This window comes from Rhinatrema bivittatum, chromosome 18, assembly GCF_901001135.1.
Source record: "Rhinatrema bivittatum chromosome 18, aRhiBiv1.1, whole genome shotgun sequence".
Classification (NCBI taxonomy): Eukaryota; Metazoa; Chordata; class Amphibia; order Gymnophiona; family Rhinatrematidae; genus Rhinatrema; species Rhinatrema bivittatum.
Genome location: NC_042632.1, coordinates 43,845,974 through 43,870,290, shown reverse-complemented (window position 1 = coordinate 43,870,290; position 24,317 = coordinate 43,845,974). Strand labels below are relative to the sequence as shown.

Here is a 24,317-nt window from a genome sequence, read left to right as displayed (position 1 = left end):
GCCAATCCACAAGAGGACACTATTGCATGACTTCTTAGTTTCCCTAAGGGCTCTCTCACTGGAGACTTTATCAAATGCCTTCAGAACATCTAAATGTTAAGGTGAATTTTAAAAGCCTGACGCACGCCAAAATCGGGAGATAAGCGAGAATGTCGGGCTGGCACACGCCAAGCAGATTTTAAAAGCCGCCCATGTACGCATGTATCTCCCGGTATGTGCACAAATGGAAAGGTCCAAAAAAAGGGGGCGGAGCGGGTTAGGAGTATGGTTGGGGCATGGGCGTGTCAGAGGAAAACCAAGAGATGTGCACGTAATTACGTGCACAGGCGCAAGCCAGGGTCTCCTGTCACATAACTTTACTTCTGCTATGGATGGCATGCAAGTTAGAAAACAAAAGTAAAGAGGTGAGCGGGGTTTTAAAGGGCGAGGTTAAAAAGGAGGCTATTTAACTAAGGGGATTAGAGAGTCCTATCCCTTACCTGGGCAAACTGCACGCATGTCTACTAAAATCTCCCCACTTATGTGGTAGAAGCAGCATTTGCACGCATATACTTCCGCCGACTTAAAATCGCACGCACATGCACGCATATACATGTATGTTATAAAATGGCCGTGTCCTTTGCCACGTGCATGCATGTTCGCCCACATGCCATTATCAAAGATACCATCAAAGTGTATCAACTGGCTCATTTTTACCTACATGTTTATTTACACCTTAAAAATAATCTAATAGATTTGTAAGATAAGACCTCCTTTCGCTAAAACCATGTTGACTCTTTCCCATAAAGCCACGTCAGTCTATATAGTCAGCAATTTTTTTTTTTAAGAACTTCTACCATTTTCCCCTGCACAGACGTCAGGCTCACTGGTCTATAGTTTCCCCATAGTATTCCTGGAGCCCTTTGTAAAAATCAAAATGTTACATTTTACACCTTCAGGTACCGTGGCTGTTCTAAATGACAGGTTATAAATTGCTGCTAACAAGTTTGCAATTTCATGTTTATTTCAGGACTCTCTTATTCTTTAATTTGTCAATTTGATCTATTACATAAATGTGTTTTAGTTGCTCAGAATCATTACCATTAAAGAAAGTTTCTTGTCTGGGTATGTTCCCAACAGTCTGCTCAGTAAAGACCAAGGCAAAGAATTCATTCACCTTTTCTGCTACTTCCTTTTCTTCCCTGAGCATCCCTTTTTTTTGTCTCAGTCATCTAGCGGCCCAACTGACTACCTCACAGGCTTTTTGCTTTGAATGTACTTGAAAACGTTTTTATAATTAGTTTTTGCCCCTATGGCTGTGTAATGTAATAATTGCTGACATGTCTTAATGCTCAGCTTAATGTTTTCTAGCTGCATAGTACTAAGAATAAAGTACTTACACATCTTGAAATTCTTCTAATGACTTTTGTGGAGTGAATACATTCAACAAATTAATTATCTGAAAAAGAAAAGTGTAATTATAATAAACAAACAAACAAACAAACAATCTCAAGATACCAAACACTTTTAAATACTAAATCTACCCACAAAATATTCAAAATAAAGAAGTTATTACATTACAATATTCAAAGCATTTCTTTAAATACACTGCAAGGCTGATATTTAGAAGGGTTTGGTATTTAGCTAGACAGATTGGGGGTTATAAATATTTGTTCCCCCTCCTCCCTCCCTCCAACCAGATAAGTTTTAGTTGTGAAAGTCATTTTCCAACTAAAACTTACAAGGATTAAAAAAAAAAAAAAAAGAGGAGGCAGTGTTGGGGCTTAAATGTGTCCCGTTTTCACCGATATGCAGCACTAGCTGGATAAACTTGCCTGACTGATTTGGTCGGAGAAATCTCAGGCCTACTTGCTTTCATTTTAAAAATGAAGATGGGGGCCTGACAGCCTCCTGCGAAATCATCCCTCATTTATAGCCCAAAGAGAGAAAAATGTGGGGCAATAGGACCCCTTCCCCTCCTGCCCAACCCTCCAATATAAAATAAAAAAAGTATTCTGGCTGTGTTCCCCCGTCTAATCCTGGCCTCCCCCCCCCCAAAAAAAAAATAAATGTAAATAAGATGCACTGGCTCCAGCCACCCATTCCCACCAGCCCAACCCACCCACAATCCCCCAAACTTCCTAGCCCAAGACCAAGCTAGTCCCACTGAATATTTCAGCTAAAAGTGATATGGGTAGCTCGACCTGGAAAACTTTGCCGCTTGCCGACTTACAGAATATGGACTTCAGGCATTTTAAAATTTGTTTAGTTACTTAACTTTATGGAACACTGGAGAATGAGATTCCACAGAAAAGAAAGGGCATTAAGAACAGGCAAGCAAGCTTCTCCATAAAGTGCAAACAAAAAAATGTTTCATCTACTTGTCACACCAATAAAGCAGATTAGACTAAGGCCCTTCAATTCATGGCCTCCCTGTTGAGACCAAATTAATGACCGTGTTTGAGATGCCGACATGTAGGCTATGAACTGGATTCTGATGATAATTCAAGTCACTATCAGCAGACTGAATTCAAACTTGATTAACTAGAGGTAGGTGACAAAAACTGGTACGGCAAAACAGTTTAACATAAAAAAATATATATATATTCATATTACGTGCTATTTATTAGTCTCAAGACAAAATGTATTCATGAAATAATCATATAGCATCAAAGAACTGTCAAAATGAACCAGGATTGCCAAGTCACTCCAACTTAATAGCACTGTTTACAAAGCAATAGAAAAGTGACTAGAATATTAATTTGTTTGATACTGCTGCAGGGACAGTGCTAGCATACAGAACAGTCAATGGTTTCAGCAGAGGAGCTATGTTTCATCCATGTAGAGCTCCTAGGAATACTTTAGTTTGATTGCTTCATAGTACTAATGAACCTTAGAGAATGAAATGAATACCCAGGACTGCAGACCACCCTCTGTTAATTCCTACCCAGCACTAGAAATGGAATTAACACACCATGTGGGAAGCAATCGTAGACTGAATGCATTACTAGGATAATGGACCTTAGATTCTGTGGTACACACACACACATAGGTTTGCAAATTAAAATTTTATTAACAACTAGTGTTTGTAGTAGGGCTGGTCCTAATTTTAGGAAGCAACGTGAGGCCAACTTGTATGCCAAAACCCAAAATGACAGATATAACATATCTGTGCTGTATGATTTCTTAAGGATAAAACCTGAAAGGTCAGTATACATTATGATTTCTGGAAAATGCTACAGGGTCATAAAGACCTATGCAAATAAAGCAAAACAATCTTCTTGCTCTTAAATAAAAAAAAAAAAATTAAATATGTTATAAGTTGCCTTTCTTGACAAATAAACACACACACACACATGCTGAACATATATTCAACTAGAAGAAACTCATGCTAGGACTTTCTATGTTGCAAGCTCACAAGTTTGGAATGCGCTACCTGATGATTTGTGGATAAAGTCTGTTTAGGGATGTTCAAGAAACGAAAAACTTTGAAAATTCACCTGAAAAGGAGTTACGCACATAAATGAAACATACTATCCTAGCAATTTTCAAAAGCCATTCACTAGCGTAAAGTGCATTTACTAGAGTAAAACCCAGTTTTACGCATGTAAATGCTTTTTAAAATCAGGCCCTTTATTTTTTCAGGCACGTATAGGGCTTAAATGCTTGTTTGCCAGACACTGTATTTTTGCTTTAAGATCTACTTTTCTTATTTACTTTTTTTTTTTTTTTTTAAACTGCTGCTGGAATCTCTAGACTAAGCTCAGGCACAAGTTAAATAGGCAAATTCATCTGAAGGTTAATGAATCTACTCTAGGTCATATTTGTAACTGTCTCTCTGATAAGATACTGTTTGAATGTAGCTATATTTATTTTATGAATGTAACATTGTACCTTGCCCAGATCTGTGGATGGCAGAGCTAGACTTTTTTTTTTTTTTTTTTAATATATTTATATATATCTATATATCAGTTATCGCTTCCCTCCTCATAGAACAGGATAAAAGCAGCCAGATACCAAGAGATCCATATTCAGTCAAGGTCTGTATAGATATATTCAATAGTGCAGTCACACTAATTAATGTAGCCAGTATTCTTAAAGTTAGCCAGCTTCCGCGCGCATGTTATAAAATCCAGGGGTCGGTGCACGCAAGGGGGTGCACACTTGTGCATGCCGAGCCCTAGGGGAGCCCCAATGGCTTTCCCCGTTCCCTCCACTCCCCCCCTCCCCCCTATCTTTATTTCGGGATTTGGCAGGCGTAACTTGCCAGCTGCTGGCGCGCCATTCCCCAGCACGGCGGTTGTGCCGGAGGCCTAGGTCCCGCCCCCAGACCGACCCTTTTTCAAAGCCCCGGGACATACGCGCATCCCGGGGCTTACGGGGGTCGCCGAGCCTATGCAAAATAGGCCCGGCGCGCGCAGGAGCAGGTTTTCGGGGTTACGCGCGTAACCCTTTGAAAATCTGCCCCTAAATTTTTATGCTGACTGTTTTGTTTTATCACTAGCAATCCTTCACAGGCTGATGATGATTGTCGAGGTAATTTCTCTATTACATCAGAATTTCTTTAAGCAAACACACGCGCTCATAGCAACCACAGTATGCTTAGTTACAGTTTTCTCTTTCATGTTTATTTTCAAATTTATTAACTGCCTCTCCCAAAATAGGCTACAAAACAGTGTACAAATTAGACAAACAAAATCAATTAACACACAGCTTAATCTTTAAAAAAAATCAGTCAAATCCTGTTAAATAACCAGGTTTAACACATTATTTGGAGGAAAAAAAAATAATCAGAAAAATCACAGATGACTGCACAGAAAGGGGAAGAGCATGCCATAATGAAGGACCAATACATAAAAAGATGCTTTGGGCCATAGCTTGTGTTTTAGATCGTTCTTTATTTAAACAGATAGGGTAGTAGGAGCCATGCTACAAAATTATTATTGAATGAACTATTAGCTCAATAATATTCCCCCTTCAATTCTAACAAACTCATTAAAATAAACAAGCGTCATCGACGTGTAAAGCTTTCTCTCTGCCGTGTATCTAATCATTGGTCAATGTAAAGCAAAATGTGCCGCTTATATATTTTTTTCTTTGCAATTAAAAGATTCAGAATTCTGAAAGTATGGAGAAATATATAATTCATTGATGTCTGATAGAAAAATGACATTTCAATTTCTTCAAAATGATTACCACCATAATGTACCCATCTCATTACTGCATGCTCGACAGTTCACTAAACAAGCCAAACATGCGTCCATATTTTGGACAATAATGTTCTTCTTCAGGGTATGGTTACTGTACTAAATACTTGGTGGGGGTTTTCTTTAATCATCTATGATGGCACATTACTGGAAGTATTGTCATGCTGTACTTTGAACTCTGAAAAATGTAACTACAAAGAAAACTTTAAAAAAAAGTGAGTGGCTCAATATTGACCAATGATTACATAGATATAAGGAGGAGAGAAAGCTTTATGTATAGACATACACTGAAGGTAACTAAGATGTTTATTTTAAACCATAGACTTGTGTTTGCTAGAATCGAGGAGTGTAAGATTATTGTGCTAATAGTTCAATCAATCTACCAGCTTCCCCTTTTTATTATTGGAGGGAAATACAAGTTGCAAAATTGCCAGGCATATTCAATGGAAAGTTAAAGCACAGCCACATTTGAAGCCTCCCACGATTTCTATAGGGATTAGTGGAACATCTCATGAACTTCTGAAGCTAATTAGGCACTAGGCCCGATTAATCAAAGATATTCTCATACTGAGCCTTTGCAAAAAAAAACAAACCAAAAAAACCCCCCACAATACAGAATCTGATCAACTGCAGTGAACACAAGACAGAAGAGGGCCTGATTTGTGAAGAATTTGTTCATATTTTGTATAGATAAGAATAAAACCTTTTACAGATCACACTCAATGTAAGTTTGATCAATATCTAATATACAAATTCAATTAGCTCTTCTATATCCTGCTTAAATACTGTATCTTATTAAACATATATACAATTATTTTTCTAAATGCTGTAGTTTTATAAGAGTGCAACCATGGTACATCTAAGAAAATACTTTTAGTCTTCTGACAGGAACCACATTCTTTAGATAACCAGGATTCAATAAATATCTTACACTCCCTTATAGTTTGCCTCCTAGGAATACAATTCCAGATATCCAGAGATATGCAATCCACACAAAAATATATTTGGAAGCACAGTTACTGGTTACAGCCTGATGTGTGCTATTACAACTAAGTGGAAGCAGATTTAAACTCTTGATTTGAAATACTGTTGAACTTCAGTCTGCCAATTCTTAACTAAGGAGACAATTTCTGAGAGACAGAAGAAAGCTTTTTCTCAAAAGCACAAGAGGTTCAGCTTTAAAGTTCAGATCCCCCAACTCATTCTTTCAACGCTAACCAGAAAGGATGGGAAGGAAACACAGCATCCTAAAAAATATCAGTTCACTCCCTTTTTTGCTGTTAAAAGGTTTCAGGGATGTAGGTGAGAGGGAAAAGAAGGTACTTTTCTGACATTTTGTTTAAATACTTAGAAACGCATCATTTAAAACTCTTTAGTGATAAGTTGCAGTGCAGTAGTGGATCTGTGTGTGGCACTTGTCTGTGGCTTCCAGGGCACAATTTTATTGTCTGAAATACTTTTTCACATGAAAAACAATACTATGCTCACAATAAGTAATATTTTGCAGATGTGATCACATACATCTGGACGTGATATCATCAGTTATATGAAACAAACAAACAAACAAAAAAAGCCATAATTGCTTTGTCCGAAATTAATTAAATTTACAAACAGAAAATAACTTGCTTTTCAGCTACCCCAAGTCACCATTTGCTCCATTACAATAAAATGAAAAGTTTAGGGAAGTTTTTATTCAAATGTATATTTTGCAGTATAGACTCCTTCATTCTAATAAAGAAAATGTATCAATCCACAACTATGGATCTATTTTTTTTTTTTTATATATATGTTGAATTGACGAGGAAACAAATTAAGGCGAGCTCATTTTCCACTGTGCCTTGGCCATAAAGGGAGATGAAGGTTCAGATGTACTGAACAACTTTCCCACAGACGCAAAATAGTTTTTCTCCCCTAACACACGTGGCCCATAGCACCTTACCAGCTAAGTGCTGGTGGCGGAGGTGAGTCTAGCTCTGGGATCTGCAAACCTGGGCTCCTGATCCGCTTGTGGTTGTTTGTTACACCATCCCTCCATCATCTTATACTAACAGCTGCACCTCCAATATTGTCTCTTCCGTAAAACATGCGCTACCTACAGTCTCAGGCTGCAGTTAGATTACTCACAGTTTAAAGGGAGACCACCTGCAGCTGCTCTTCATGGATAGGGTCCTTCGTTTTCAGTTTAAACCGGATTTTCACCTTAATTTTAGGCCGATTAACGAGCAGCTCCAGAGCTGCAGATACAGCATCTCAAGGCTTCCAGTCACTGCTGGAAGCCAGCGTGGACCAAAACACTTGCAATGTTTCAAGTCCCGCCCGCCCCCCACACCAGTGCTGCTGCTGTGTTTCAAGTCCCACCTCCCCCTCCTGCCAAGCAGCCAAAAGTGCCTGCTGTTTGGTGCTGCCAATGATGCCTTTGACGTGGGCCATGCCCACCAGGAGCCCTTCTCAGCACAGAAAAGACGAGCAGTGCCGCAGAGCTCGGGAGCCTCAGCAAGCTGCTGCCAAAGAAGAGAGAAGTCTGGAGCCACCACTACTAAGGATGAATGCAGTTACAACAGGGGTGGGGAAGCAAGCGCAAGCAGCTAGGCAGGAGATGGGGGTAGAGACAGGGATGCTACTGAGGGGCTGAATAGGAGAATCTGCCTAATATTCTTTTCTTCTCCTGGCTTTGATATTTACCCAGAAAAATAATGAACCACATTTTTCCACTGATTGTCTTCCCGATTTTGTTCTTGTCATAAACCCTGATAAATTTCCAGGAAAATTTAAATGAATAAAAACTGAAAATGAAGGTCCCTATTCACGGAGTAGAACTGGGTTTCCCCAAATGAGGTCACAAATGCGTCACTCTTCATGCACCAAAAGCAGCAGCATTCATATGAAAGGCAGTGTGGGCCTGAGAGCCCTGCTTTTGATAACAGGAAGTCCTGCCTTAGGAGAGACCGGGACATATGGAGGGGGCCTGGGAGCTTGCCCTGACCTTCAGGCCATGCAAGGACTTTCATTACTAACGCTGCTGCCACATGCAGATTACAGACAGGCCTGGGCACAGCCAAGAGAGGAGGGGAGGGCAGAGTGTGCATAGACCGCTGGAGATTGCCAAGGTTCCTCTCTTCTCACTCTTGCCTACGAGTGTCTAAATAGAAGGAGATAAATGACTATATTTGCACGTATGCCGCACACACATGTATATATATATGTATGTGTGTGTGTGTATATATATATAAATATATATATATATATATATATATATATATATACACACATACATACATATACACACATACATACACACACACACACATATACACATACATACATATACACACAAAAAATACAAGCGTACCATAAATTCACAAGGCGCACACATACCCATGAAACGAATGGCCCAACGAATGCACATTCCTAAGACATGCCGCAGGTAGCTTTGACCTTGCAGGGTTTGCATACTTTCACTTTGAACTTTCTCGGAAATTAAGCACACAAACTCCCCCACACAAAGTTATACCTGCTCCCGACATGGCGTAACTTGTGTGTGTGGATTTACATGTGCATTTTTTTTAAATCAAAGGCAAGCATGCAAATCTAAACTCAGGCCCTCCATCCCCACAGAATGCCTCTTGCCTGCACAAAAACACTCGCAAAACTGAACTAAGTGCATACTGTTTGCACACAAATACCAGCAAATTTAGTAACAAGTCATGTACATGCATAAAACAGTATTTAATGCTCGTAAATGGTTTTGAAAATTGATCCTTAAATGTATGCACATATGTATGATTAGGGGGGGGATGTATTAATATTCATGTGTTTGATATGACTAAATATTTTGGTCAAACATGAAATTTAAAAATGGCTCTTTTTTTGAAAGGTTGCAGACCCCCTACCCTCCCAATCTAACTCATGTCCCAGGATTTGTCCTCAATCACAGTCCAATGTTCTAACCCACGAGGTCCCTCATCCTCACAAAAAAAAAAGAAAGAAAGAGAGGGGACATGGAGAGCAATTAATTTTCTATTTGTGGGCAGAAACTCCTAATTTGAGAATGTTTCTATTTGATAGAGTTTTCTGCATAATAGCACTAATTAGTTGAAATCATTAGGCAACAACTGCCCTATTACCTGATGAAGACAGTTAAAGAAAAAGAAAACATACCCCAAACTGTCTATTTCATTGCACAGTAACGAAAAAGACAAAATGCAGCCACACCTTAAGCAACCCAAGTGTCTCATTTTTACACTTTGCTCTTTATTACTTAAAAAAAAACCCCAAAAAACGTTTGTTTTAATGCATCTGTACAGCTTTCCAAGTTTTCCCATATGTGGCTGCAGGACCGCTTGCAGATGTTATTTTACTCCAACACAAAAACCTGAGCTGAAGCTCTACATTTTGTCTGCACACTTTGATCAATCGTTTACTAGAATAACTTGCTTCGCAGAGTCACTAAAAGGCTTAATCTTGTAGGTTCCACTGAAGGATCCTCAGCTTCACCGAGTACAGAAATCATCTGCTATTCTTTACTGTATTGAGAGAAACGCATCAAACTACTTACGTTTTTATGATTGACACATTTTAAGAGGACAAGCTCCCTATAGGCTCTCTTTGCATGAGTTTGGTTCTGGAAAGGACGACTGAGCTTCTTTACAGCAACATTGATTCCAAGAACTGTGTCAAACGCAGCACTGCAATTAGCAAAATAAAAAGGATTATACATTTTTTGATCTTCTTCGGTCTCTGCCAGCCACCATCTCCCCAGATGGGCAATATGCAGGCAGCTCTGGATACCCTTTCCTAGCCCATTATCGATGCTGCTCCCTGGCCAGCAAGGCCCACCACGGCAGTGACAATCATCTTTCCCCGTCTTCCTGCTATCTCCATAGCACACAAAAGCCTAACCAGCCCCAACGGATAAGGAATCTGAACTGGTATCACCGGCAACACAGCACAAAGCAGTACAGACTGTGCCACAGAGCTAGACACAACAACAATACAAAATTTAATAACTGGAAAATGGCACAGATGAAAAACGCATTTTTATTTCAAATCACAAGGCAATTGCCTTTGTACTTCTAAATTATCTAAAAGTCAATTTCTGTTTTTAAATAGGTGTAGACTCTTTCAATTTAAAACAGATCAACCTGCTCTCCTGATCCTTAGTCCAGCTAGCAAGTGATTTAAACATTCACAATAAACTCACCCTAACTAAAACTGTGGGAGTGAGGAGCAATAGCAGAGGTGCAGCCCCCCTCCCCTCCAACAAAATTTGTTTTGGTTGTTCATTGGAGTCATGTGAATTTTCGAGCGCTAAAAATGGGGTGACATTGGCTAAGTGTTTGGGAAGCCCTGGATTAGACTATATTTTTTTCTTAAAGTAAAATTTTATTACAGTGATGTTCATGTTTGGTTCTAATGTCTACTATCCTAAAAGGAAAAATGGAGATATTTCCCCCAACTCCATTAGCCTTTCATGAGAACCTAGCACCTTTCACCTTGTATAAAATAGAGTTTTATATGTAAATGGAAACATGATATTTTTTAAACAATTCAAACCAAAAGAACTTGAGAAGCAAAAGCGAATCAAAAGAAAAACACAAATCTAATTCAAAACACCGTCTACAAAATTGCAGCTGTAAAGTTTCACTGAAAGACTAGATTTTTTTTTTTTTGTAGAAAAGACAGTAAAATTGCTTAATTGAAAGTCCTTTTAAACAGTTGCGGAGCTTAGTAGCCAAATCAAACCTTATAATTCTTAAAGAAATATTCATGTTACACCAAAACATTTGTTTAAGTAGACCTCTGAGTTCCAAAATGAAGTTTGTGTCCTAAATCTTCCAAATTTTGTTGGTTAAACATTGGCGCTGCATTTAAGGCTTCTAAAAATAATTTCCATTTGCAAAAGTAATATTGTAGTAAAAAAGAATTTCTTACATTAATTATTTTTCTCTAAACTCAAACTAGATGCTTTAAGAGATCTCTTACCTAGTAACAGCAAGAGACAAAAGGCAATAAAAATTTGACAAATGTCTTTCCTTCTATAAAAAAAACTAACAACAAAAAAACCACGACAAGCCAGAGCTAGCTGCATTGTCTAAATGCATTTTATAAAGAAAAGAAAAATGCCCATTTAATGCAGTGCTGGTTTTAAAGCATGAACATGTCCTACCTGCCCATAGGTGCAGACCACAGCTCTGTTTAGAGTGACTCGAAATTATAGCAGGAACAGTGGCGGTGACTCAAAGCCAAATGTGGAGGAGGAATTTCATTGTCAATGTATTATTTATTTACCTACGTAAGAATAAAGAGGCTGGGAGCTCCAATACTTCTGGCTGCTTTTGGTGGAATAACAGTTACTGAGCTTATATCAAGGCTAGCTGAAACATGTACTTGTGCATTACTTTAAAAAAAAAAAAAAAAAAAAGCTATATTTTGGGCAACAGAGGGGAAAGGAAAGAGACCAATATGAATTGAAAATTACATAAATGTCAGGAAGTTAAATTACCAGGCTGCAACCCCAGTCTGTGTCAGTTAATTAACAACTCAAAATACTTTTAGTTAAAACAAAACAAAAAAAACCCAAAAAAACCCAAACACCTTATCACACTCTGATCTTCAAGAGGCACAAACAGGCCTGGTTTTCAGGATAACCATAATGAATATGCATGAGAGAGATTTGCATGCCATGGAGGCAGTGCATGCAAACTTCTCATATGTTCAGATAGAGGGAAGGAAAGAGAAAAATGATTCAAAGTCAAGCACTGAAATCACCAATATGGAAGCTATATTGAATTGTGCCACAGAGATGGTCTTAATGATATTACAGAATGCTGGGAAGCCTTTACCCAAATAAATGATTTTTGGTAGTTTTAAAAATAATTTGTACTGTACGATCAACTCACACGAAAACTTTCAACAAAAAGTTAAGTGAGGCTCCATAGTCAAACCATTAAAAACTACAAAAGATTTTTTTGCTATTAAGGTCAAGAAAATGACATTAAAGAATGAAGTCTCAGGTCCACACAAACTCTCAGAGTATAATTTATGATTGCAGAGAGAAGAGTAAGATCACTACTGAAGCGGCAGGGAATGCAAGACGTGAAGGAGACATATTTTTGGTTTCTTGCACACCACAAATTTGGAAAATAAAATTTTAGTGAAGGGCAGTGCAGCTCTAGTTTCTAAGTTAAAAAGATCTGAAAGGCCAAGGGGATTTCCTGCCAGGCTGGTTCAGGACCATAATCTGCTTTCCACATTGTCAATCCCTATATTTTACTAATATGAAATCAAATGTGCCTTTAAACAATGGGAGCAAAGAAAAAAAAGAGAGAGAGAGAACTGACAGTCTAAAACCCAAATTGTATATCCATTTTTAACATTAGATTTAACATTTCTTAGCTCTGCTAGTGCAAACAAGAGATGTTAATGCAATTCTCTAAATTACCGCAGAAAGGTAACAATAACATAAGATCAAATTTCATTCTACCATAGATATTTACAATATTTCATTGAAAAGCCATATTCATCATCACTAAAGATTTTACTCACCAAACAATCCCCTGAGCTCCGGATCCTATCGACTTTAGCTGTTGGTAACGTTTCAGCACCGTAAATGTTGAATCTGCAACCTGCACGCTGTAAAACTGGCTATCGCATTTGTCATCACTCATGATGCAGATTCATGTAGTCCCAAGGATAAGGAACAGTTTTCAAATACCCTTAGTATAAAAAAAAAAAAAAAAAAGTATACAAATAATGCCGGCATATGTTTTTCTGCAAGTTGATAAATGTGTCAGTAACAAACAAACAAAAAAAAAAACCAACTGAGACAAACGCCTTCCCTGGAAAACAAACAGATCTCTTGCTGCTACATCAAGTATATTTTAGGATTAGGTTTGGCAGGAAAACAGATGGAAAAAAAAAAAACACACTTCAAGAATATGACAGGTGTAAGATTTTTTTTCATTCCTGTACAAAACAATAATGCAATTATGGTTTTTTGTCCACTTCCTCTTCTATATTGTGCCATTTTCCTTACCTTCCTGTTGGCTTTTCATTAGGGCCATACCAGATGGGAGAAGTGTGTTAAAGACATGACAAGCTCAGGGGGTCATTCATCAAATCGCGTTAGGGCCCTAACGCCCGCAATAACACCATAACACATGTGATAAATATTGCATTGCGAAATGCATATGCAAATTTGAGAAATGTATTCAGGTGGGAGGAGTTTGGGCAGAGTAAATGGAAACGAGGGTGGTTTAACCACTAACGTGGGATTTAACACTGGAAATAGCTACACCTTTTTTCTGAGCGATAGTTACGCAATACAGCCGAAGTGGGATTTATCACAAATCCCATTTTGAGAGGGGAGAAGAAGCAGAGGAGACAGACAGAGAGAGACTCTGTGGATGCCCACTGATTTCTTTTTTTTTTTTAAACTCTTTATACCACTGTAAGAGGGGGCAGTTTTATATGCACAGTCCTTCGTACAAACAGCAGAGATACCATCAGTGAAGATTTAATGCGATTAGGAGGGATGAATGGTGAAAGAAGAGTAGATTTGTTCCATGTTCTCTCTGCCTTGCTTGATGCACTCTCTACTTAGCTTAACATGAAAAACTGCCCCCTAAACCCCCAACTCACCCCACCCCGAGTTACTAGTGCCCCCTCTTACAGTGGTATAAAGAGTTAACTTTTTGGTGAGCCTCTACAGAGTGTTTCTCTCTCCAGCAGCAGCCCAAAATGAGATAAGCGCCTGACTGGGGGCTTCTCAGCTTGTAATGTGAAAATATCATGGGTGCGATAACGTTAACGCACATTTGTGGTAAAAAAGCCATGTAAAGCGGTACCAGGAAAATTACCCTCATGCCCCCTTTTTCTTTTTTAATCGCAGGTGCTATTTATCGCAAAATGATGAATCTAGGCCTTAGTAACAAAGCATTTTCAATGTGGATGCTGAACTCCAGATATATCCTCTACCTAATAGTACTTGTAGGAATTAAGTCTCTCAGATTAAATGTTAATATTTAGAACCTTTTGTCCATCAACCTGGAAAGTTAAGGAAAGGAGGAAAAATCAAAACCTTTAAAAAGCACTTAAAACAAAAATTTAAAGATCAGACTGATTCTGCATATAAACCAGCACACAAAAGCCAGGATGTATCAGTATGAATGCTCTACTAAAAAATGAAATAGGAATTTTCATCTTTTTGCCAAGCAAATCAAGTGTGTGTTTAGCTCATGCATGACATGATTTAGTTGGATAAGAAGAGCAATTTCATGTCAACAAGTGAAAAACAATTACAGGCTCAAATATACTGAAATACGAGAGAAAATTGTAGAGCTGCGTGCTGCCATGTGGAGGACCTGCCACTGCTCAACAGTAATACCAGGCCAAACTCAAGATGTACGAGTCCTAGGCCCTAGAAGGAGGCAATTTGTGGACCCTGCCCTAGGACTGTCACTGCAATAGCTGATGGGAGGCTGGGGGAGGAAGGGGGGGGGTGGGTTATAAAGAGAGGACAAACCCCAGGTAGTTGTAAATGAAGGCTCAAGTGCTGTAGGCCAATAGAAGGTCGGTTTCAAATGCACAGAGAGCCCAAAGGAGCAGGAGGAAACTGCAGGGCAGGAAAACTACAATTAAATAAACAATCAAACAAAAATAGCAATCAATGTCAATTGGAAACCAATTTTGAAAATCCAACTTGATCCATGTTTTGCTCCAAAAAACATATAGAACTTGATGGAAGACCAGAAAGGGGAGGAAATACCTTGCAAATTTTATATTTACCTTGATAAACAATGAAATTACTGCATTATGTATCAAAAGAGAAAACAATGAAGAGGAAAAAAGATGCATCGGGTTTCATGCTTATCATATAAGCAAGTTTGCTTTCAGTAAATAGGATCCGCATGATACTTCGTGAGCTCCTCAGTTGATTGCAGAACTTAGCTTTAGCTAAAAGTTGACTCTCTAGGGAGGCGGACGGGTCTTAAGCATGGCCAATTCAACCGGCTGTCTACAGAAAATTGTTTAGGGTAAGCAACTTTGTGTCCATTGACAAGCAGAGCTGAATTAGCCATGACATATGAGGAATCCTGAGAGCTACAGCAGAGACTTACTGAAATGAAACCCAGATCCAACACCCTCCCCCACCGCCCCAACTAAGAGTGGACTATTGGGTGAACAGGCTACGCAAAACTGCTTGCCCCAAATTACTATAACTTCTTGATACATTTCCCAGGCAGTAATGGGACATGAGTGGTGGAGTAGCCTATTGGTTAGAGCAGAGGGCTGCAAACCAGGTAAACCAAGGTTCAAATCCTGCTGCTGTTCCTTGTGAATTCTGGCAAGTTTCTTCACCCTCAGATACAAAATTTAAGAGGGTCATTTACTAAGCATTTTTCCTATAGACACAGAATGGGAAAAAACCTTTAGTAAATACAGGCCTTCGACTGTGAGTCCTCTGGGGACAGAGAAATACCTACAGTACCTGAATGTAATCCACTCTGAAGTGCCTGAAAAAGCAGAATATAAATAAATGAAGGTGTGAACTGACAACCAATAAGCAGATTTGCAAATGTCTTTGATTGGCATGGCTACTAATATAGCCATGGATCTTATTTGATGAGCCTTGACAAAGTCTATGATCCGTTGGCCAGCCAGAACATAGTAATGTGAGATATATTCCAGCAGCCAACTGGACAACCACAATTCCTAATCTGATGAGATAGTAGAAGATGAAAAGCTGAGAAGCCTGATGATGGTCTCTTCAGAACTAAGGCCCTTTTGCAGTTCAGTGAATGGAGGGCCTTCTTCCCTTCATGTACATGAGGTCTTGGAAAGATTGTGGGCAACACAATAACTTGATTCAGATGAAAAGCCAAACTACTTTTGGCAGAAACTCAGGATGAGTGCAAAGCACTATTCTGCTTTGGAAAAAATGCATGCGTGATGAATAGTGAACCTATGCCTGAAGCTCACTAACTCTTCTAGCCAATGCAATGGCAATTAGAACATTGCTTTCCAGGTAAAGACCTTTAAGGAAGATGACTCTAATGGCTTAAAGTGTTCATTAGTTCTGCCAATACAACACTGAGATCCGATGGAACCAGAAGCTTAGTGATCAAAGGTCTCATATGCCAGAAGCATTTCATGAATTTTGACACTAAAGGATGTACGAATATCAGTTTGCCATCCACTTGAATGTGGTAAGCTGCAAAAGCATGAAGATGCACTTTGACCAATAACGTACTGAGGCCTGAGAGGGAGAATAAGTACTGAAACAACAACGTGGGTGCTGTTTTAGGTCAGAATACTCTTTCCCCAAAGATGTGAAATAAAACCTCTCAATCCATTTCTAATTGCTCATAGTTTCAGGATATTGATCTAACAGACATTCCACTGACAACCAGACTCCTTGGATTCAGAAACAGCCCATGAGTGGTCCCCATCCCCTGGAGGATTCATCCATTGCCTGCATTACTTGACATGGTAGAAGCCGAAGGGGAACTCCCATCTCCAGGACGTTTGGGCCTAGCCACCACTGAAAAGACCCCTTCATATTTGCAGTGACCCTGCATACAGACATTTCAAGGTATGTTTTGTGTTTGTAAATACAACCTTCCTTGCAGTTGATAGGGATAATTTGTAATCTTTTAACTCAATCTGCTCTATACTTAAATGGCACCTGGGCTACTTTTGCCTTTATTGGAACCTATCAGAAAACTGTTTTGTTAGTAACTTTCAAAGATACTGCCCTTTGAACTATGTGCTGCTGAACAACTGTCGGCTTTCCCCCAGATTCTGGTTTAAAAGCTTCTCTATCTCCTTTTTAAATATTTGCACCAGCAGCCTGGGTGGAGTCCACCCTTTTGGAATAGTTTCTAACAAAATCTAAAGCCCTCTTGCCTGCACCATCGTCTCATCTGCGTGTTGAAACTCCAGACCTCTGCGTGGAACAGAGAGCATTACCCTAGAGGTTCTGGATTTCAACAGTCTACTTAATCTAGATTTGTCTTCCAGAACTTCCTTCCCAAGCCTTCCTATGACATTGGTACCCACATGTAAATGGCAGCTGGCTTCTCACCAGCACTGTCTAAAATCAGTTCTGGGGGATGCGTGTGGCCATTGGTGATGGACATCTTTTGGCTATACATGTAATCCCTGAAGCCACTGGTTGTGGCCTTCTTGGAGCCTGACATTCCTTACAATTATTTATTTTATATAGATATATATTTTTAATTTATTTTTTTTTTTTTGGTAGCACTGAAAATTGTTTGAGGGGCTACAGAGGCAGTAAAACAACTCAAAATGAGTTAAAAATGAAAAGAAACTACAAAGTACAAACAAATTAGTGACAGAGAGAGTATATATCTGTGTAGAACCTCAGACAAAAAAATAAAAAGTTACCCTTTTCAAACTTAATCCTAAATAGTATAGTAAAAACAAATAGTGGCCAGCAGAAAATGCCTCTGTTATTTATATCTATATTAATGCTCACTGAATCTTCAAGCTGAAACAGCTAAACTGCTGTGCAGTCATGAAAAAGCAATCTAGCACCACAGTAAGGATTTATTTAAACTGCACAACAGGTGTGCAGCTATTTCACATACCACCACACAAAGATATAATCAGGATTTATGCACACACAAAACGTTTTCTGCACGGAAAGCATTTTTGTGCACAAAAATCATATTTAAGTTAGGATCACAATGTTGTGCCCCTAGCTTAAACACAACTGATTGCGTTTTTAGACAACACAGCTAGATTTCATCACACCCAGCCACTGGCAAGGTAACTAAAGATGGATGGCTATAATTACAATATAATTGTGTAAATATTTTAAATAACTTGGTGATGGATATTAAACAATTTATAGCTGCAGTAAGCCTTGTGGGAAAGTTACAGTTTTTGATTCATTCTATGAAAAATATCCCACCCTCAACCATTATGTAAGTTACCATGCTACAATGTAAGTTACCTAGTTACAATGTAAGTTACCTAGTTACCAAGTAAGTTACCATGTTACAATGTGTAAGTTACCTAGTTACAATGTAAAATAAGCAGTTCCTGTTTTATTGGTTTCTTGTTTCATGTGAACCGATGTGATATCTCGATCGAATGTCGGTATATAAAAACAGTTAAATAAAATAAATAAATAAAATAAATAAAAATGATGGCATGCTCCCTCTCTAAAGAGCTTGCAATCTAAGAGCCTGAGTTACTTAGGCTTTTTTCCCCATTCTGTGTCTATAAAAAAACTGCTTAGTAAATCAGGCCCTAAGTTTGAGCATAGAGAAGGCAAGTGATTTGCTTTATCTTGGAAAGCAAAATTGGTTACTGCAGTTTCAGAGCAGCATCTGCTAACCACCATGGTGTGCCATCAGCATCTTGACTGTTCTGACCACTAGCAATTTAAAATGGATTTGGGTACTAAATTTTTCTAACTTTAATTCTTGAACGAGCTCTTCCATTCTTTAATCTGTACGTTAAACTTTTTGTAATGTGTTTTTGCAGTGCTGTATAAGAATAAATGGCAGGAAAACCTCAAATAAGATTTATGTAAAGATTCTGCATGAATGATGTCATTCTGCATCGACAAGGGCTGAATTAGCCATGACCCATGGGTAATGTCATCTGGTATTGGAAGTAAACTTTTTTTTTTTAGCACGTGCGTTAAACTGCACTGCATTTTGTGCCCAGTTTAACACAGAGTATTAAACTGTCCTCCTTATTAGCCAAGCACATATAGTATCATCAATCTGTTATATAATACAGCATTACCCAGCTACCATTACCTCTCAAAGTGCCTCCCTAATATAAAAAAAATTAAGAGTTAGGTACATAATTTAGCAATAGCCTGAAGGCTGAAAACGCAACTTATCAGATTTGATTATATGAAAACTGCTGATCTACAAGGATATTTGAGGCAAAGGACAGCAAGACTATCCACTGTTCCTGAGGTACCATAAGAATTTTCCAGAAAATCTTCACCTTTAGGTAGGTCCTAGTCTGTCAAGTGAAGGTGCCTATATTCTAGGGATGTGAATCGTGTGATCGATCGTCTTAACGATCGATTTTGGCTGGGGGGGGGGGAGGGAAATCTGATCGTCATTTTTTTTTAAATCATAAAAAATCGTAAATCGGGGGAGGGCGGGAAAACCGGCACACCAAAACAACCCTAAAAACCCACCCCGACCCTTTAAAACAAATCCCCTACCCTCCCGAACCCCCCCAAAATGTTTTAAATTACCTGGGGTCCAGTGGGGGGGGGGGGGGGTCCCTGCGCAATCTCCTGCACTCGTGATGTCGGGTGACAGGAACCAAAATGGCGCCGGCGCTACCTTTGCCCTGTCATATGGTAAGGGCAAAGGGCCACCGGCGCCATTTCTATTAACGCAGCCGTGGCCCGAGAGCGGGAGATCGCGCTGGGACCCCCCCACTAGACCCCAGGTAATTTAAAACATTTTGGGGGGGATCGGGAGGGTGGGGGATTTGTTTTAAAGGTTCGGGGTGGGTTTTAGGGTTGTTTTGGTGTGCCGGTTTTCCCGCCCTCCCCGATTTACGATTTTTTGACGAGAAATCGGGGGAATTGTTATTGTATCGCGGGTCTAACGATTTTTGACGATTTAAAATATATCTGACGATTGTTTTAAATCGTCAAAAAACGATTCACATCCCTACAGTATATTCACTACAAGTACTAGTGGGGATCGAAGTGGGAAATACCGAGCATGGTCTCCCATCTTGTTCTTGCCTCTCCGTTTCTTCTGCCGACCTTCATGAGCTGCTAGGAGAGCAGTGCTGCTTGCAAGCGTTGCCTCTGCACTCTTTTGCCTCTGTGAAATTGGTAGTGCCTCCAGATCTGGGTTATATTTGTCACCGTGCTAACTGTAACTAATGTCCTGTTGAAAGGTGTTCTGCTACCTGGCTCCTGACCATTTGGCCAGACTCCTGGTTTTAAACATATCTGACACTTGGTGTGCCTCGTTCAGGCCTTGCCTGCAGATGCTATAGACGTTTTGTTTTTAAGTCACTTGTGTTTCCTAGTCTGCTTTTTCACCGAAGATGTTCAGGATTTTAGGCAGATTTAGCCGTTTGATCATTCCATAGCAGACAGCATGGGTTCTAATCTCCACTGTGGTCCGATAAAGGATCATGTTGCTAAATCTTATGCGATTCCCGACACGATAAGCTTGCACAACATTTTTTTGCAGACCCACCTCCCCTCTGACTGACCCGTTCACAGAGGGCTCGGCCGCTCGTTCCGAATTTGTTGACCGGGAATGCCAGCGCATTAAAACGTCTCCAGCTTGGTCTTGACGCCAAGGGCCTCTGAATTACTAAAAGGCTTTTCTCCCAGCGCGGCGCAAGAGCTCTGGTGAACCGGGCAGCGGCAAAGAGAAGCCTTAAAAAATAGGGGGGGGGGGACAACGAAAACTACCTTCCGTTCCGGGGAGAGAGACCGAAGGGCAACCGGCTGCATCCTCGCAGTCGCCAAAACCCAAAGTAGCAGGAGCCTGCAAAGGGGGGGAGGGGCGCCCTCCGCCACCCTAAACGCCCCTGGCAGAGCTGGGGGAAGGGATTGCGCCGTCCCGGGCCTCTACCGCTTTACCTGTTTTTGCAGAAGTGAAGCTCGAGCTCGGTCCCAAACCAACGGGAGAACTTCGTGCGGCGCATCGGAGTCCGGGGCGGGACGAAGGCGCCTCCTGACATCGAAGCCCGGGCTTCGCCGGCCGCACCCGCCCTTAGCTGAGGTGATTTTTTTTTTTTTTTAGTCCCGGCGCCTCTCCTCCGCTCGGCTTAGCAGCTGGGGTTTTTTTTTTTTTCCGCCGACCTCCCCCCCCCCAGCCCCCCCGGCGGCCGGCTCCCGTCGAAGATGGCTGCCGAAGGAAAGGGCGCGCTCGTGCCCCCCGCCTCCGTGCGCGAGCCCGCAACCGCTTCCGTGTGTGGTAGTCAAGGAGAAACGGGCGGCCCTGCGCGGGAGGCGCGGCTGCCCTCTGCCGTCGAAGGCGTTCAGGCCCTCGACATTGGGGATTGACAGCCGGCGAACCCCAGGGGTTTTAAATTTCCCGCCGGTTCAGAGTCGCGCGCTCACCCCCCCTCCCCCATGCACCGCGCTCCCTCCTCGCGGCAGCAGTGGCTCCCTTCTTTGGCGGTATTGCCTCTGGCCACCCACCCCCTCCTCAAACGTCGGCTCTCTAGGCGACCATTCCATTTTGCCTAATCACGGAAGCACTGCCCCAAACAATCCAGCTTAACTGATTAGCCGGATAAAATGTATCGGGATAATTCAGGAGTTGTTCCAGGGCGGGCCAAATAAGTAGGCCAGACAACAGCAATATCTGGCCAGAGCCAGGTCTGAGCAGCTCTAAACATGTCTGGGTATGTTTAGCAGGACATCTTGGCCCTTGACAGGCTATGTTCAGCTTATAGCCCGTTAAGTGAAAATACTAAATTAAAAAAAAACAAAAAAACACTGGCAAGCCGGGTTGAGTTCCCAAGCCCCCACAATATGTTCAATAATGTTGGGATTAAACACCAACCGCCTAACTTCCAAACTAACGGGCCGATACAGTAAAGTCTGCGGGAGAGCTGGCGACTCCTGTGCGCGCGATTCAGTATGCAGGTAAAAGGAGGCACTTTGGACTGGAGCGGCGGCTGTCAGCGGGTTTGACAGCCGACGCTCAATTTTGCCGGCGTCGGTTCTCGAGCCCGCTGACAGCCGCGGGTTCGGAAACCAGATGCCGGCAAAATTGAGCATCGGCATCTGGTTTCCAGTGCGAAAACGCGCATCCAACCCCCCCCCCCCAACCTAATAGCGCCCGCAACATGCAAATGCATGTTCATGGCCCTATTAGGTGTTCCCGCGCGATTCAGAAATTAGCGCCTACCCAAAGGTAGGCGCTAATTTCTTCGGGCACCAGGAAAGTGCACAGAAAAGCAATAAAAACTGCTTTTCTGTGCACCCTCCGACTTAATATCATGGCGATATTAACTTTCGGGACCTCCGACTTAATATCGCCATGATATTAAGTCGGAGGGTGCACAGAAAAGCAGTTTTTATTGCTTTTCTGTGCACTTTCCTGGTGCCCGAAGAAATTAGCGCCTACCTTTGGGTAGGCGCTAATTTCTGAATCGCGCGGGAACACCTAATAGGGCCATGAACATGCATTTGCATGTTGCAGGCGCAATTAGGTTCGGGGGGGGGGGTGGACATGCGTTTTCGGCCCCTTACTGAATAAGGGGTAACGCTAATGTGTCGAAAACACGCATCCAATCGAGGGTTAACAGTGCGCTCCATCGGAGCGTACTGTACTGTATCGGCCCGTACTGTATCGGCCCTGTACTGTATCGGCCCGTAATTAAAAACATAATGTCCCAAGGTTCCTCCCACCTCCCAAAGATATTTACATTTCAAACAGGCTCTAGGTCCCTTCCTCCCTGCAAACTAACAACCCCCATTGCCAACCTCCCCACTCAGGAACCCTCAAACTCCCTAGTTCAGCCATAGTGCTAGAGTGGTTCTGCTTCAGCCAGGTCCAGCATTGTTCTGAGACCATAGGCACTGTGCTTTCAGAGAAACGCTGGACGACTCTTACCTGTTAGTGTAGTAACCCTGCCTCTCTCTTATACTGAGTTGCTTTGGCCTCAAACACAAAATATTTAAAAAATAAAAACCTCCTCCCTCCGTGCCTTTCTCCTGGTTCAGCACCTAGATGTGTGGTTCTGCCACTGTTACTGCCCTCTCATGGGTGCTTTCAGTCTTGAGGAACACAGCCACGGTGATGTTTGCCCCTGTCACAGTTCCTTGGGCCGCTCATGCCACTCATGGTGTCACTTTGCTCCAATTTTGGGGTCTTGGGAGTGCTATTCCCTCTGTTCCTGATGTCTGCCTGCCTGCAATGTTCATGAAATTTGGATAGAAAACCCTGATATTAGAGCCCAAAACAGGATGCATTGCTTCCGCCATTGAATATAATAGAAAACGAATACAAAATTTTGGGCTCAACTGAACGAATCACCAATCCAAACAAACCAAATGAAGGAACCAAATCAAACGTTTTTTTCCGTACACACAGAAATATTTTTCTATATCCACGTAAGTACCTTAAGATCAGGGGAATCTCTCACCAAAATCAGCCAGTCTCTTGCTTTGGTGATTTTTGATCTTCTTTCTTCCCTTCTGTGCTATGACGAATGCTCTTTATTAGAATTGGCAAATTATGCCTTCTGGTCATAGGAGTTGGAATGGGGTGGCTCATAAGGTTTTACAGCCCGACCAAAATGTGGCCTTTCCTTGTGGAAATCTGAGGCTGGGTCGGGCAGGCAGCAGGGGAAGAAGATCAATGGTGCATGAGTTGTGTCTTCCACCTGCATAGCTCTGGGTCACAACTGCTGGCCGTGAACCACATAAGAATCTGTACAACTGAACAGGTGAGGCAGCAGTGGAGGAGGACACGGTCCAACCCACCACCACTCCTTCTGCTGCCGATCAGGGAGAGGGAGAGAAAGGAAGTAAGAGCTAGAGCAGTTGGGTGTGACAGCATAGTCTGCCAGCGGCGTGACCCCAGGGCCGGGAGTGGCCAGTACACTAGCAAGGCAAGTCAAACGGGTTCCAGCAGCAGGAAGTCTTCTGCCTGTAATGGTCACCTTCCCTGCGGGTTGAACCCTCAGATGCTGGTTGCCAGCAAGATTTGGGTAGTAGGCCCCTGACCCAGGACTCCACAGGAAAGCAGTAAGAAGCACAAGCAAACCGGAAGACCAAATGAGACAAAGCAGTGGATCCGGAGAAGCAAGGGATATGCCGCAGGGAGACAAAATCTTAGGAAGCAGATCTCTAACGAGGGAGCTGGAGAATGAGAACCAAGCTCGGGAAGCCTGGGATATAGGTGTTCAGACAGAAAACTAGCAGGACGCGTGGGCCAAGCAACTAGGAGGAGTGACCAGCTAGTCCCCAAAGTCCACGGAGGCAGGAGGTAAGAACTGCCTATCGGCTTCTCACATTGGGGTGGGAGAAGAGAGAAGGAGGTGCAAGGAGAGAGAAAGGGAGGAGTAGGGATGGGCAGTTTGGTTGATTGGTGGGGGGGGAGGGGACTGTTCCAGAGGTGGCTCTGATCCTCGAGAGCCACA

At 41.5% G+C, this 24,317-nt stretch overlaps 1 protein-coding gene across 5 annotated transcripts in view; it reads right to left on the bottom strand.

The window, feature by feature from the left end:
- MAPK9 (mitogen-activated protein kinase 9) overlaps window positions 1-20,937 on the bottom strand; it is a 61,165-nt gene extending 40,228 nt beyond the window's left edge. For all 5 annotated transcript variants that reach the window (XR_003853394.1, XR_003853393.1, XM_029583729.1 and 2 more), the window contains exons 1-4: window positions 20,800-20,937; window positions 12,732-12,901; window positions 9,742-9,871; window positions 1,380-1,438 (exon numbers count right to left, since the gene is read on the bottom strand). Coding sequence is in view for 3 of the 5 variants with exons in the window: in XM_029583729.1 (XP_029439589.1) it covers window positions 1,380-1,438; window positions 9,742-9,871; window positions 12,732-12,853 (311 nt within the window). In the remaining 2 variants the exon portion in view is untranslated. The remainder of the gene's footprint in view (window positions 1-1,379; window positions 1,439-9,741; window positions 9,872-12,731; window positions 12,902-20,799) is intronic.
- Between the last annotated feature and the right edge of the window lie 3,380 nt (window positions 20,938-24,317).